Raw genomic sequence first — 15259 nt, forward strand, 5'->3', positions numbered from 1 at the left:
TACATCTTTAAAAGTTCAATTTGGATTTCTTTAAATATCTTTCCTCTACATTCTTGAACACGCAGATTATGGTTTTAATAACTTTTAATGACCTACTTAATAATTATGTCAGCTGTGCTATGGATGGGTTTCAATAGATTGATTTTCCTCATCATGGGTCAACAATTCCTGTTTCTTTGTGTGCCTGGTAAATTTTTGCTGGATTTCCCAGTACTTGTTGGGTGCTCTGGGACATAGTTAAGTTGTTGCACACAGTTTGATCCTTTCTGGAGGCTTGCTATTCAGTGCTGTAAATGGGATCAGATCAGCCGTTAGTCTAGGGTAAATTGTTTTCTCTGATGTGCCGATGCCCTTCTGAGCACTCTGTCTGATGCCCTTTGCAGTACAGGTTCTCCACTATGACTGCTGGACACACAGAGTCTGCCCAGCCTTTTCTAGCCTAAAGGATTTTTTCTTTTTGTCCTTCATGGTAGTTCTTTCTCAAGTGTTGAGTAGTTTTCTCATACAAATGTGCTAATCATACTCGGTTGAAGACTTGATATCTTTGGAAGTCTTTTTCAGGGTAGCTCTCACCTCCCTGTGCTCTGCTCTGCAAACTCTTGCCTCTCTGGCATCCCCAGGACCCCAGGTTTTTTGTTTTTTGTTTTTTCAACTCAGGAAGATTGTTGGGCTCTGCCTGGGTCCTCACCCTGGGCTTCAGCCTCAGAAGGAACTCCCTCCAGGCAGTGAGCAGGAGCTCAACTTGGACTTTCCCCCTCTCAGGGATTTCTGTTCTGTGCTAATCCATGTTTAAGGTTTGAAAAAGTATTCATTTCTCAAATATGTTTTTCAGCTTCACCATGTGCAGGGCCCTGTACTCCTCTTGAGACCAGCTGATTAAAAGTTACTCTTTGTCCCTCTTACCTCTTTATAACTGATACTAGTTTGCTGTTATTTTTATTTGGTGCAATTATGCTCTTTCCCCCAACAAAGAAAATTAGAACACTAGAGAATAAAATAATAAAATATAAGAGCCGGGAAAATGAATTGTGGATGATGTTAGTCACAGAATGACTTGGCAGAGAGGTGGAGAGAAACCTCCTGAGTAACCTCTGAAAACCTACAACACAGTGGTCCAGAGAGGGGTTGGCACACTATGGACTATGGCCTGGGGGCTAAGTCTGACCCACTGCCTGTTTTGGAATTTGTGTACACAATTGTGCACATATCATGTACACAAACTGTGTACATATCACGTACACAAACTGTGTACATATCACGTACACAAACTGTGTACATATCACGTACACAAACTGTGTACATATCACGTACACAAACTATGTACATATTGTCTACCTTCATGTTACAAGGGTCGAGTGGAGTAGTTATGACAAAGACTGCATGGCCTGTAAAACCTAAAATATTTGCTATATGGTTCAATATCACGTACACAAACTGTGTACATATCACGTACACAAACTGTGTACATATCACGTACACAAACTATGTACATATTGTCTACCTTCATGTTACAAGGGTCGAGTGGAGTAGTTATGACAAAGACTGCATGGCCTGTAAAACCTAAAATATTTGCTATATGGTTCTTTATAGAAAAAGTTTGCTCATGTCTGGTCTAGCAATAAAGTACTAAAAATTATTTGATTCTGACAGAAAAATTCTAAATTCTGACTTGGCAGTAATACTATAGCATAGAGCCCATATATTATATGTGTTATATCTCACAGACTTGCTGCTGAGGGATATAGGCAATTATAGGCCAATTTTCAGAGGTAAAAATTTAGTCACTAACTCTGAAATTCTGTTTCATTCTCATCCTAGGAATCAAATAGTGAAAAAACAAGCATGAAGTTTTCAAGCTTGTATTGTTTTCTTGTGCTTCTCGTTATTCAAACTGAGTTTGGACAAAATGAAGAAACTTCTAGGAAGGAAAGAAGGAAGATGTATTATAGAAGACAGAGAAAAAGTTCCTCGCCCATCCACAGATCCAGTAGACAGCTTGGAATTCAGCAAATGAGGATAGTTACACCAGCAGCAACACTTCCCATGGTTAACTTGGATTATAGTACGGAGGAAAAGTTTGAATCCTTTTTAAGATTTCCCGGAGTAGAATCAAGCTATAATGTATTACCAGGTAAGAAAACAGTAGAAGAGAGGAAGAGAGAGAAACTCCAAAAAGAAAATTTTTTAAAAATTCAAGTTATTATATTATCTTTTGGTTTAATCTACAAAGATAAATTTTGAAATAATTTAAAAACCCATTTGCAGAATATACTTATAATACAAATTATTGTAAAACAGAAAAAATATTACTTATCCTATAACTACATTTATAAAATCATAGTTACTATTTTGGTTTATTATTTCTAGTCTGTTTACTATGCCATGTATTTAAAATAGTTGTAATCATAATATAGTAATATACATGTCAAAACTGCTTTTTCATTTATCATGATAGATCATCTAGGATATAGAAATAAATGATTCAGATGAGTCTATGAACTCACGGCTATTAAATATTTTCAACCAAACATGAAGTTAAGCCACTGAATTTATTTGATATAGACCAAACTACTGAATTTTTAAAGTTTGAAAAGATTGGAAATTCTTCCGAAGATTTCAACTAGGCATTTTTAAACACTAATATTTAATGGTCCACATTTTTCCAGGTTTGGAAGGAAAAAGTAATTATATTATACATATGGTACCATTACATAAAACTTTCAAAAGACAAAAGAATGTATCACCACATAATGTTCTGTGACCAATACTTCATACATTGTCTCAAGAAAACCAAATGCTTCTAAATGATGTTATTTCCACGAAGTTAACAGAAATAACATACAATTACCATGAAAAGAGACAATTTAGGTCACATTTACAACATGATTGAGAGAAGAAAGAGCCTGGAGGCATGGAATTTAAAATGATGATTATAGCGTACCCATAACTCTTAAAGGACGATGAGGTCAATTTCCCTAACTAAGTGGAAAGATATCCAAGCTATAATAATAGAAAATAAAAAGGTTGAAAAGTAGTATGCATAATGTGATCTCAAATCTGTTTTAAAAAATATGCAGCATAGGGTGATGTGCATTAAAAGGTATAGAAGATGTATACGAAAGATTTCTAAATTGTCCTAAAATGTTTTCCAGTGGTCTTACAGTACTTTTTTAAAAAATTGTGGGTTTCCCTGGTGGCACAGTGGTTGGGAGTCCGCCTGCTGATGCAGGGGACACGGGTTCCTGCCCTGGTCCGGGAGGATACCACATGCTGTGGAGCGGCTGGGCCCGTGAGCCATGGCCGCTAAGCCTGCGCATCCGGAGCCTGTGCTCCGCAACGGGAGAGGCCGCAACAGTGAGAGGCCCGCGTACCGCAAAAAAAAAAGAAAAAAAAAAAAAGAAAAAAAAATTGTGGTAAAATACACATGACATAAAACTTATCATTTAACCATTTAAAAGTGTACAATTCAGTGGCATTAAGTATATTCACAATGTTGTGCAACCATCACCACTATCTCGTTCCTGAACACTTGCTTCACCCTAAAAGGGAACTACATATATATTAAGCACTTACTCCCCATTTTCTCCTCCCCGCAATCCCTGGCAACCACTAATCTTTCTGTCTCTATGAATTTGCCTATTCTGAATATTTAATATAAAAGGAGTCCTATAATATGTGGCCTTTGGTGTCTGACTTCTTTTACTTGGCATAATGTTTTCAAGGTTCACTCATGTTGTACAGTGTATAAATACTTCATTCTTTTTTTATGCTGAATTATATCTCATTGCAGAGAAATACCATGTTTTGTTTATCCTTTCATCCATTGATGGATAATTGCGTTGTTTCCACCTTTTGGCTACTGTGAATAGCACAGCTACGAACATTTGTGTACAAGTTTCTATCTGAATTCCCGTTTTCAGTTCCCTTGGGTATATACCTAGAAGTGGAATATCAGGTACCTAGGAGCTGGGCCATGTGGTAATTATATGTTTAATTTATTGAGAAATTGCCAAATGTTCCCCACAGAAGCTATATCATTTTATATACCCACCGGCAATATACAAAGACTCCAATTTCTCCACATCCTTGCCATTATTTTCCATTTAAAAAATATAGCCATTCTTGTGGATGTGAAGCGGTTATCACATTGTGGTTTAATTTGTATTTCCCTAATGACTCTCAGCATCTCTTTATGTGCTTATTGTTCATTGTATATCTTCTTTGGAGAAATGTCTATTCAAGTCCTTTGTCCATATTTTAACTGGGCTGGTTTTCTGTTGTTGAGTTATAAGAGTTCTTCACGTATATTCAAGATATTAGACCCTTATCAGATATGATTTGCAAATATTTTCTCTCATTGTGTACATTGTCCCTTTGACTTTCTTGACAATGTTCTCCAATGGACCAAATTTGAAATTTTGATACAGTCCAATTCATCTATTTTTTCTTTTGTTGCTTGTGCTTTTGGAATCATATCTAAAAATCCATTGCCAAATCCAAGGTCATGCTTTATTTTATGAATATTATATTTTACATCTTATATTTAGGTTTTGATCCATTTTGAGTTAATTTTTATATTTGGCATGAGGTAGGGGGCAACTTCATTCTTTTGCATACGGATATACAGTTGTCCCAGCACCATTTGTTGAAGAGACAACTTTTTTCCCCATTGAACGGGCTTGGCACTTTTGTCAAAAATCAATTGGCCATAGATGTAATGGGTTTATTTCTGGACTCTCAATATTCCACTGGTGTATATGTTTATCCTTATGCCAGTACCATACTGGTATAAGCTGATTATTGTAGCTTTGTGGTAAGTTTTGAAATCTGGAAGTGTGAGCCCTCAAAAAATTTTTTTTTCTTTCAAGATTTTTTTTGGCTATTTGGGGCCCCTTATAATTCCTTATGAAATTAAGGATTAACTTTTCCATTTCTGCAAAAAAGGCTGTTGGAATTTTGATACACTATAGTACTTTTATAATCAGGAGACAACTCCTGATTATATCTATTTTTTTTTTCCAGGGGAGAAATTGGATGGGTGGGATTAGTTTACTGTAAGTATCCAAATGAGAGATGGGTAGGGCTTGAACAGGGTTGACACAGCAGTAAGGGAAAGAAGGGGACAAATGTGAGAGCTCATTTGCGGGGACAGTGGCTCAACAGATGGAAAAGAGTTATCAGGAATAACACTAGGATTGGAAGGAAAACATCCCCTCTAATATTCAAATTGACTGTCTAATGGCCTGCTTAGTTGACACACATATCCATGTATCTACAACACTGTATGTAGAGAAAACAATATACTAAAACCCACTGCACTGTGTACTTTAAAAGGGTATTTGAATTGTATTTCAATAACACAACTATTCTAAAAAAAAAAAGAGATTGTTGCAATGTCTCATCGAGAATTCAACGTAAAAAGCACCACAAGCATACAGTCTTATTTCACCTCTCCATCTGCAAATCAGGAAGGGTACAATGTGGGCTCATTCATCATTAGTGCTGTTCCAGCTCTCTGCTCTCTGGCACGTGATGGAACTATACTGCTTTTTCTCTTCTGAAGTTAGATGTAGCTGTATAATTTGCCTTGGTCAATATAATTAGACATGTTTAGAGCTTGTGTGTTATTTGCAACCTCACATTCCCACTGCTGTGGTCATCAGGGCAGCCTGCTTGGAGATGAAGCCTATTTTTTATCCTGACAATATCTACATTGGACACATAGCAGCAACAAGAAATAACTGAGATTTAGGGGTTGTTTGTTGCTGTTGTATAACTTAGCCATCCTGACAGATGCAGGATGGAAGTACAATTCAGGCTCAAGTTACCATGAGGAGGTCACTCTCAGAGCCTAAGTAAGAGGGGTTGAGAATACAGCATGTGAAAAGCATTTCAGAGGTTTACATCTGTAAGATACTTTTATCCTCTGCATGAAAGAACATAGAATGTTATTCTTGTGTGGGTCTATCACATTGGGCTCACTTCCATTCACAAGTGCTAGTAATCATACAAGGAATTTAAATGTTACTGTTCTCTTCTAGGAAAGAAAGGACACTGTTTGGCAAATGGGATGACCATGTATAACAAAGCTGTATGGTCTCCTGAGCCCTGCACTATCTGCCTCTGCTCGAATGGAAGAGTCCTTTGTGATGAGACCAAGTGCCACCCTCAGATGTGCCCCCAAACAGTTACACCTGAAGGAGAATGCTGCCCCGTCTGCTCTGATACTGGTACAAATATTTAGCCCAAACAAAATATCACATGTGATTTAGTCTTTAACTTCCATTTGTTTTTATTTTGTCACTACCTTAAATTTTAAATTATGATAAACTAGTCATCAGGGTACTTAAAATATTGGCACAATGATGATAAACATGGAAATTATTTGGGAAATTGCATGATAGGGGAGAGAAAAATAAAACATCTTGGCTTTAGAGTTCTAGCTCTATTAGAATGAGTAAACTCAGACCAGATCACATTCCACATTTGACTCGCAGCATTACAGATGTAGTGATAGAATTTACATAGCAAAGAGCTCCCATGTTCTTAGTATGCGTGAAGAACTCTGCTTAGTTCCTTACATGCATTATCTCACTTAATTCAACTCAGTGTGTTTACAGTTATCAACCCAAATGAAGATGAAGAACTCATGGTGAACAAAGGGAGGAGTGGCTTGCATCTAGAGAGAATAAAGCCCAGTTTTCCCAGTCTATGTGCAGTCATTACTGCTCAGGTAATCCTAGAGAAATAAAGGGCAATGGCCCTGGAGCAGTGGCTTTCTGTTGTGGCACTGCTGTGCACAGAAAGATCACACCATGAGGTTTTGTTGGCTGCTCACTGTGCCTTATCTATGAGGCTGATGCAGTAGAGGACTCTAGGGAGGAAGCCTCAGGACTCCTGCAAGAAAAGCCTGGCCAATAGCTTATGAAATAAATAAATATGTGTTAAATAATTCAATGGGAAGGGATACAGATATCTTCTGTTGCCTATGATCAAGGTAGATTGTTTCCAAGCACACAGGATGATCACAGGGTGGTTACCTACAAAAGTCTCCTACCAGGAAGAACTTCCGAACATTTAAGAACTGTATTTTGGTGTATACTACTAATTATTTTACTAAGGTATTATGACTTTAAAAAATGTTAGAAAATAAAAGTGTTTAATGAACCTGACTCCTTGGGATATGAAACAGAAGTTTTATAAAGGCAAGATCCAGAAATTCTCAGACATTTTTCAAAGGACTTGAACTATTATTCTTGAAATGCTGTGGTTATTTTGGAAAAATAAACTTGGATATACAGAAAAGATTTTAAACGTTTCAATATGATAGTTTTAGTTTCATTTTGCTAATTTTTTCCTACTCTCCTTTTGCATGTTCTGTCAGAGATGTGAAAAACATAACTCACAGACTTTATAATACATACTGAATTGAAATCTCAAGTAATTCCTTCACATAATTATATTTTGAGTTCTTTTTTGGGGGTGATTTATGTATGGCATTAAATAAAATCATAGAAATGATTAAGTAAATTTTTATATTTTGATGAAAGAAAATCTATGTACTGAGCTCACTTTTCCCTAAAACTCTTCATTCAGAGGGTGAGTCTAAAATCTGGTCTTTGTCAAGTCTTCCCCACTTTCTGCCAAAGATAATAACAGCTAAATACAAATGTAGATAAACTTTCTACTATTATATATTATGCTATCATCATCATGGAATAATAAAAAGTACTCTTGTGCATATGTCTAGGTTAAAGAATCATCATCTAAATCCAGGACATCTTCTATATAGGTCTCAAGAAGTAAAAATAATTTAAGTACAGAGTCTGGGAGGAAAACAGAAGAGAATTTTCTATAACTCTAAATTTCAGAGGATGCTTTTAGGCCCATGGAGCTGAAAGAAAATCAGACAGATATAATAAATCTATAAATAAAAGCCAATTTCACTACCATAAACAAGTAAAAGGTACATCTCTTTCACTTTTTTATGTCTGACAGTGTACAAATTCTTACATTATCAATAAGCCCAATTAACTGAACAGTATCTACTATAAAGTTATCACATCTGATTATATTACAATCTCACAATAGGACTGCTTATGGTAAGCAACATATGGTAATATTCCCTCTTTAGTCACCAGATAGCATGATACTTTAGTAAAAATAAGTATTAAGGCTCACAAGGAAAAACAAGAATTGCCTATAAAGTCTTATAAAACAGAAATAAAGTTTATTTATTTCTATTAAAACTTCAAACAAAAATTTCAAGATGCATTTCACATTTAAACTGCACTCATATACCTACAGGGAATGTTATTTACTAACCTAATTTTCACTATGATTTTTCCTTTCATTAATACCACAACTTGCCCCTGCTGTCTTCTCCTTATGTGGTCAGTAGCCTCCTATTTGCTACTCAGTAGTATAGCATTAAATGACAGAACTGAATTTTCTGGTGATTCTTCAGAACAAAGAGAACCTACCAGTTTACTTCATAAGCAACAGCCGTCTCCTTGGGTGGAAATGCATCAAGCACTGAGAAAAGAGGAACTTCAATTTGAGGAGGAAGAAGAAGAAATTAAACAAGATGAAGATAGGGAGCAAAAGGAAAAGATCTCTAGACCTGGAGACTGGGGGAGACCTCCCAATGAGGGACAGAGCAGAGAAGGGGGAGAGCAGAGACCTGGAGAGGAGGGGAGGCAGGCCCATCGACACAGAAACCCAGCAAGGGAGAATGAGGATGATGACGAGGACGAGGACGAGGACGAGGATGACGATGACGCCGTCAGAGGAGATATGTTCAGGATGCCCTCTCAACTCCCAATCCCAGCTACCCCCAGAGGCATACCACCTCTGCCAAGCAGGTGCTCTCTGTCATACAAAACCATCTCCTGTATCAGCGCCGACCTCACACAAATACCACCGCTAACAGCACCAGAGATAACAAGTCTGGAGCTCATAGGTAAGAGATGTTGACGTTAAATTGATTTTGTGGTTAACTCCCATTGTCCTATGAATGTTATATTTTAATTTTATAACATAAGTTGACCCCAAACAGATTAATTTCACAATCTTCAAACATAAAAACTTTGCAGAAGAGATGTGTTTACTGCAGAATAGCACCATCAGTTATAAAGTAAATTCCTCCAAATCAAACCATGATTTCACATTGACTTTTTTCTAAAGCCAGGTTTAGAAGGTATAATTTATATATAGTAAAACACTATTAGCATGTTATTCTTTGAGGGTTTTTTTAAGATTTTTTTTTTGATGTGGACCATTTTTAAAGTCTTTATTGAATTCGTTACAATATTGCTTCTGCTTTACGTTTTGTTTTTTGGCCGCAAGGCATGTGGGATCTTAGCTCCCCAACCAGGGATCAAACCTGCACCCCCTGCATTGGAAGGTGAAGTCTTAACCACTGGACCACCAGGGAAGTCCCTGTTATGCTTTGAGTTTTGACAAATGCTTACAGTCAATACCACAATCAAGATATAACATTTCCGGGCTTCCCTGGTGGCGCAGTGGTTGGGAGTCCGCCTGCCGATGCAGGGGACGCGAGTTCGTGCCCCGGTCCGGGAAGATCCCACATGCCGCGGAGCGGCTGGGTCCGTGAGCCATGGCCGCTGAGCCTGCGCGTCCGGAGCCTGTGTTCCGCAACGGGAGAGGCCAGATATAACATTTCCATCACCTCACCAAATTCTCTCATGTCCCTCCTTTCACCAGCCCTGATGTTTCCTGAGTACCTAGAGAGTAGGTACTCTACTCTCTAGAGTACCTTTTCTAGGATGTCATAGAAATGGAATCATACAGCATGTAGCCTTTTCAGCTGGACTTCTTTCATTTATCATAATGCTTCTGAGGGCTATGCAGGTTGTGGCGTTTATCAGTAGCTGGCTCCTCCTTACTTCTGAGAGGTGTTCTGTTGTTTGGACAGACCACAGGTCTCAGGTGAAGAACATCTGGATTATTTCCAGTTTGGGGCAATTATGCATACAGTTGCTATAAACATCCACATATGGATGTTTGTGCCGACCTAAGTTTTCTTTTTCCTAGGGTATATACCCAGGAGTGGGATTGCCGAGTGCTACAGTAAAAGCATGTTTAACTTTATAAGAAACTACCAAACAGTTCCTTAAAATGGCTGTGACACTCCTTCCAGCAGTATCAGAGAGTTCCTGTTGTTTTCCCCCCCTTGTTTTAGCCATTGTGGTAGGCATGGAGTGGTCCAGACTTTTTGCCCACATTCTTATAGGGCCAGGAAGAGCTCTGAGTGGAGGAATGGTAGGACAGATATGTGTGTGAGGCTGGCTGGTGGGGAGACTGGGACAGTGAATGAGTCTTGGCAATAAGGCCCATGCTGGGGATAGCTCTGAAGATGCAGGGGTGAGAGAATCTGAGTGGGGTTTCAGATGTGTCTTGGGGGAAGTAACAGAAATAAACTACCACAGAAATAATAAATGATCGTATAAATAAATACTCAATGGTCACAGCGTGACCCCTTTAATCAGGATAGCCAATCTGCAATAGGACATTTCTGGTGTTATGGCCTTCCTGATACCATGTTCACATGACCTCCTAAGGAATTCTTCTCATGCCCAGAGTGTCCTGCTCCAGCAATGCCCCCTCCTTCTATAGCCTGCATGCCAGGTGTGCTCTGCCATTAAAACAAAACAAAACAAAACAAATTGTGAAAGTCTAAAGTCTTATGAAAGATGAATGACCTGTGCTCAGTCACAGTATCTTGGTTTTATAAGAAGGTCACCACATGATTTTTATAGTACTCACTATTTCTGATAAGCTCATTTTCTGGCTTTAAAAATCATTGACTACTGTACTTAATTAAATGTCAAACCAAAACCCCATAAATTAAAGCATGCAGGAACTTCTATAGATTGAAGTCACAGAATTATAAGATCTGGAGGCAATCTGAGAGATTATCTCCCCAAGCTTCTTACTTACAGGAAACTGATGCTCAAAGAAGGCAAGTCACATGCCCAAGGTTTCATTGTAAAAAACAGTATATTTCTGGTCCAGGGTCTAGGAAATGTCAATAGGGAAATACGAAGAACTATAAAAATCAGTTTCTATAGCACCTTCCATAAACACATCTTTGTTGTAAAATGCATAATGTTAACAGAATTGTCTACCAAACCACATTCTGGCTGTTTTAAAGCAGCTTCATCTAAAACATGATGTACTAGAGCATGACAAGTCCTTAGAGTGAAAATTTTGACCATATGAAATAGTCTAGTCCCAGTCTTGTTTTTTTCCTAAACACTCATTTTCTTATATAATACATATTGTCCTTGCTATAAGTACTGCTTTTCCTCCAGATAAAGCTCTCTTTTGCTATCTATGCATGTGCATGTATACATATATTTATAGGTACATAGGCCTAAAACACAATTGCTACGTGTCCTAGGAAATTCTATCACCTCCATTCCTGATGAAGCATTTAATGGATTACCGAATTTGGAAAGGCTTGATCTGAGCAGAAATAATATCACCTCTTCAGGCATAGGTCCAAAAGCATTCAAGGTAAATAATATGCTCTGACTTCTAACAATCCACGTGGATGGCTTTTTCATGACTTGTACTGTCAGTGGGTGGAGATGGAGAAGGAAGGAAAAGTAAAATGTTTTACTGGAGTTTCCTCTGAAGAAAGTTTCTGATGTCCCTAAACTGTAGTCAAGTTTTATCTTGAATATAGTATATTGTTTTATAGGTTTCTAGCTGTTTTTCCTATGCTTTGCCTTAATTGTCCTTAAAGCACCCACAACAGCATGAATGACAAAACTAATGTTTTGAATTTATAGAGGAGTTTCTCCCTAAGTAGCAGAAAACATGTTGAAATATGGTCTCTTAGTACATGAGGTATTTCTGGGAAAAAAGGAGAGCTTATCTGGAAATTCTGTTAACATTTTCAGGCCAGCAATACAAAATTTCCTTATTTTGTGCTATCTGCAAAATCTGATAAAGGATACTTCAGCAGGAGGGGGTTCTAGAAAAACAAATGGGCTCAGATGAAAATTAACATGGGGATATGCTAGGGAAAGAGAAAAGCATAGAGTAAACCTTTGAAAGAATCACATTTAATTAAAATTTTTTTCTAAAAGGGAGAAAACAGAGTATCAAGGACTTTCAGAAAAACAAAGGCAGAAGAAAGGAGGGGTTTATGTGTGTAAACAAATACTCATAAATGTGTGCGCTTAAAGAAGCCCAAGTAAAACAAGTTACATGCCAGGAGGTCAAACTTTATCCCCTTGGATGGTCTTCTGTCCACTCTTTGGACAAATCACTGGCCTCTTACAAGCTCAGTTCCTGGTTCTCATATAGATTCTGGACTGCAGACGAGAGAGCTCCAGACACTTGGTGTCCACGTTCATGTGAAAGACCTGGAGTCCTGCCTCATGCTAGTCGTCCTGATAGAACAACAGTTGGGACCTGTGCATTTCCTGTATTTGATCAAAAAAGAGGACACTGTAGGAAATTACCTTTTTCTTGTTTTGGGATTCTCTGTCCCATTTCCAAACTGCTGAAATTGACTCTGAGCACCACTGATGTAAATCATTCTGTAACTTTGGTAGTGTAGGTTAGTTTGGCCAACAAACATGTAACTACAAATGTGGATATGCACTCTCCAGACAGTCAAAACTGTTTGGGTACCATATAGAAACAGTTTGTTACATTTGTAGCATTTAATTTTGAAGAATTTCCACAATCGTTAGTGCTATTTTATGACTCTGTCTCTACTTAGTATAGATGGAAAACTGAGTTCACAAACACATTGAAAGGGTTCAAACTGCTGTCTTGTTAGCATCTATGACAGATTCACATTATTGCATGTTTTAATTAACTTTGTGTCTACTGCTGAGAAGTTGAAAACCTAAGATCTAGGAAAATATGACTGGTCCAGCGGTGACAGGAGCTTTCTCTTGCTTTCTAAAGTCACCATAAAAATATGGGTGAGTGTGATGCAAAATCACCAAATGTAGTTTGCTGAAAATACCAGGGAATAAATGCTATTAACAGGACCAACATCTACGTGGCAGGGAGAATATGGGGATTCTTGTCTAAGCCTGAGCAACTGAAGGTTTGTGAAACTTTAGTAACTACTGCAAACTGACCATTAAATGACATATATGACTGTACATCTGCAACAAGATAAAAAAGTAATTTTGAGATTTGCCTTTTAAGCTTCTAAAGAATTTAATGCGCCTGAATATGGATGGAAACAATTTGGTAGCGATTCCTTCAGAACTACCATCTACATTAGAAGAACTTAAAATCAATGAGAACAATCTTCAGGTTATTGATGAAGAAAGTTTATCAGGTATTTAACGTTTGACTTTATGATATGTGTCCATATAACCTTTCTTCTGTAGTTGTGTGGAAATTTTATTTGCAATATTGCTAAATGAATAGCTAGTAAAATTTTTTTGGTCATGTTACCATTTTAAGTTGATAAAATTTATTTTAACTATTGACTGGTGAAACTTAAAAAAATGTATTTTAAACTGCCCGTTGTCTTAAAAATGAATTTTATAAATAAACTTTCACTGATTTCAGGTTTTCATCATTCACAATACAATAACTAAATTACAAATCCATAATATCCTAAGAGTTACATTAACATTCCCCACACAGCCAGGTGTTCTGGTGCTGTGTTTGTACCGATGTTTTTGGTATCAGTGGTGATAACACAGTATCATGGCTTGTTGAACGGGTCTCCTTAGATGCACAATACACCCCATACACAACTCCCACTGTCTCTGAACATTTTGCTATTTTTAACTTGACATGTTTTGGCAAATGAGAATTATGCATAAAATATAAGTAAATGAGCAACTATGTGAGGCTGAGGGGTAATCCTACAAACAAAGTACATCTTTAGCACATGTACTCTATATGGCAGTCACTTTGGCTTTGACAGTCTTGTTCCCTAGAGGGCTGCTCTGGCACTTGTCCATGAGACACATGCACCCCACAGGGCAAGAAAAATGATGCCCATGGGTGTGTGGTTGCCACGACAGCCTGGCTTTCCCATGGATGGGTTTTAGTGAAGGTGCCCCACATTCTGTACATTTAATACAACTGGAATTTACTCTTAAGACTGTTTCTGGACTAGCTGGATAACTAAAGTTGTCATATTATGAACTCTGTATAAAAGAGGCAGTATTACATTTACCTTTTTGTGAATTCTAGCTATGTCTTTATATGCTTCTTTAAGACAAAAACTGCCTAATTTTTCTTTTTATCTTCCTAACAGTCTAGTGTAGTTCTTGAAGTATAGTGCTTAACATTTTTTATTTGATTTGAAATATATTTATTAGGTTAATGTTGATAACCAAGCCTTTAAAGGAATAAAACAATTCCATTATTTCCTTTCATTCCTCAAAAAACTTCATAAGGACAAAACACTTCTGGTGATGGGGAAAAAACAATAATGAGAACTGCCAAATCTGAGGATTACAGAGTTATGGAAATACTCTATTTCCAGATGGATTTCGGGGTACTTAACAAACAAAATTGGAAGGTCTTTTGTCATGTGGAAAAGACATTAGAAAGTTCAATTTCTAACTGCTAGGTGAAACAGACCAAAGGAACACTTAATTTAGGACAAGTGTACTAATGGGTTATATGTGATCTACATGTGAGATGGTATTTATAGCAGTGTTATCAAAATGACATGTTTTAAGTCCTTATTTGGAAGGTTCCCTCACACATTACTACAACTGCTTCTCCACACGCACTTCCCCCTCGTGAAAAAATTTCATATTCCCAGAGGGTTGACTGTGTTCCAGGGTGAACACTGGCCTCTTCCTTGATCTACCTCCCATCTCTACAGTCTGAGCACCTCACAGGCCTTGGCCCTGTGCAGGCGGCCAGTGAGGAGCCTCTGCACTGTCACCTTGTCCAGAGAGGCCCCTGTAGTGTGTGGCCCAAAGGCCTGTGTCTTTAGTCCCATTCCAGTGCTGGTCCCTCAGGTACTGAGTTCTTAGTTCTGCTCTAATGCTGTCCCCTCAGGTACTGGGTTTTCTCTTGACTGCTGTAGCCACTGGGGCTCCTCAGCTCCTGTGAGTCCCACTGCTGTGGATGGTCAGGTTGGCTGGCAGTGAGCAAGGCAAGCCCAAGCACAGGCCACTGCCAGTGCTGTGACACTGCTTTTCTGGGTGGAAGCCCCTGACTTGACCATCAGTGGTCTGTAGCACTTCTGTTAGCTCCCTCATGACCCTTCAGGTTTTATATATATAGT

The 15259-nt window shown here is 38.0% G+C and overlaps 2 protein-coding genes across 4 annotated transcripts in view; one reads left to right on the forward strand and one right to left on the reverse strand.

Moving 5' to 3' along the window:
• The window catches only part of CENPP (centromere protein P), a 220135-nt gene that overhangs the window by 57513 nt on the left and 147363 nt on the right, over positions 1-15259 (reverse strand). The gene's annotated exons all lie outside the window — the stretch shown is intronic.
• ECM2 (extracellular matrix protein 2) overlaps positions 1-15259 on the forward strand; it is a 36950-nt gene that overhangs the window by 9428 nt on the left and 12263 nt on the right. For 2 of the 3 annotated variants that reach the window (XR_003001526.1, XM_024732967.1), the window contains exons 2-6: positions 1819-2131; positions 6042-6230; positions 8399-8962; positions 11426-11541; positions 13201-13336. Coding sequence is in view for 2 of the 3 variants with exons in the window: in XM_024732967.1 (XP_024588735.1) it covers positions 1843-2131; positions 6042-6230; positions 8399-8962; positions 11426-11541; positions 13201-13336 (1294 nt within the window). In the remaining variant the exon portion in view is untranslated. The remainder of the gene's footprint in view (positions 1-1818; positions 2132-6041; positions 6231-8398; positions 8963-11425; positions 11542-13200; positions 13337-15259) is intronic. The other variant, XM_024732968.1, reaches the window with a different exon arrangement.

The sequence above is a fragment of the Neophocaena asiaeorientalis genome, unplaced genomic scaffold, assembly GCF_003031525.2.
Source record: "Neophocaena asiaeorientalis asiaeorientalis breed wild unplaced genomic scaffold, Neophocaena_asiaeorientalis_V1.1 scaffold778, whole genome shotgun sequence".
Taxonomy (NCBI): Eukaryota; Metazoa; Chordata; class Mammalia; order Artiodactyla; family Phocoenidae; genus Neophocaena; species Neophocaena asiaeorientalis.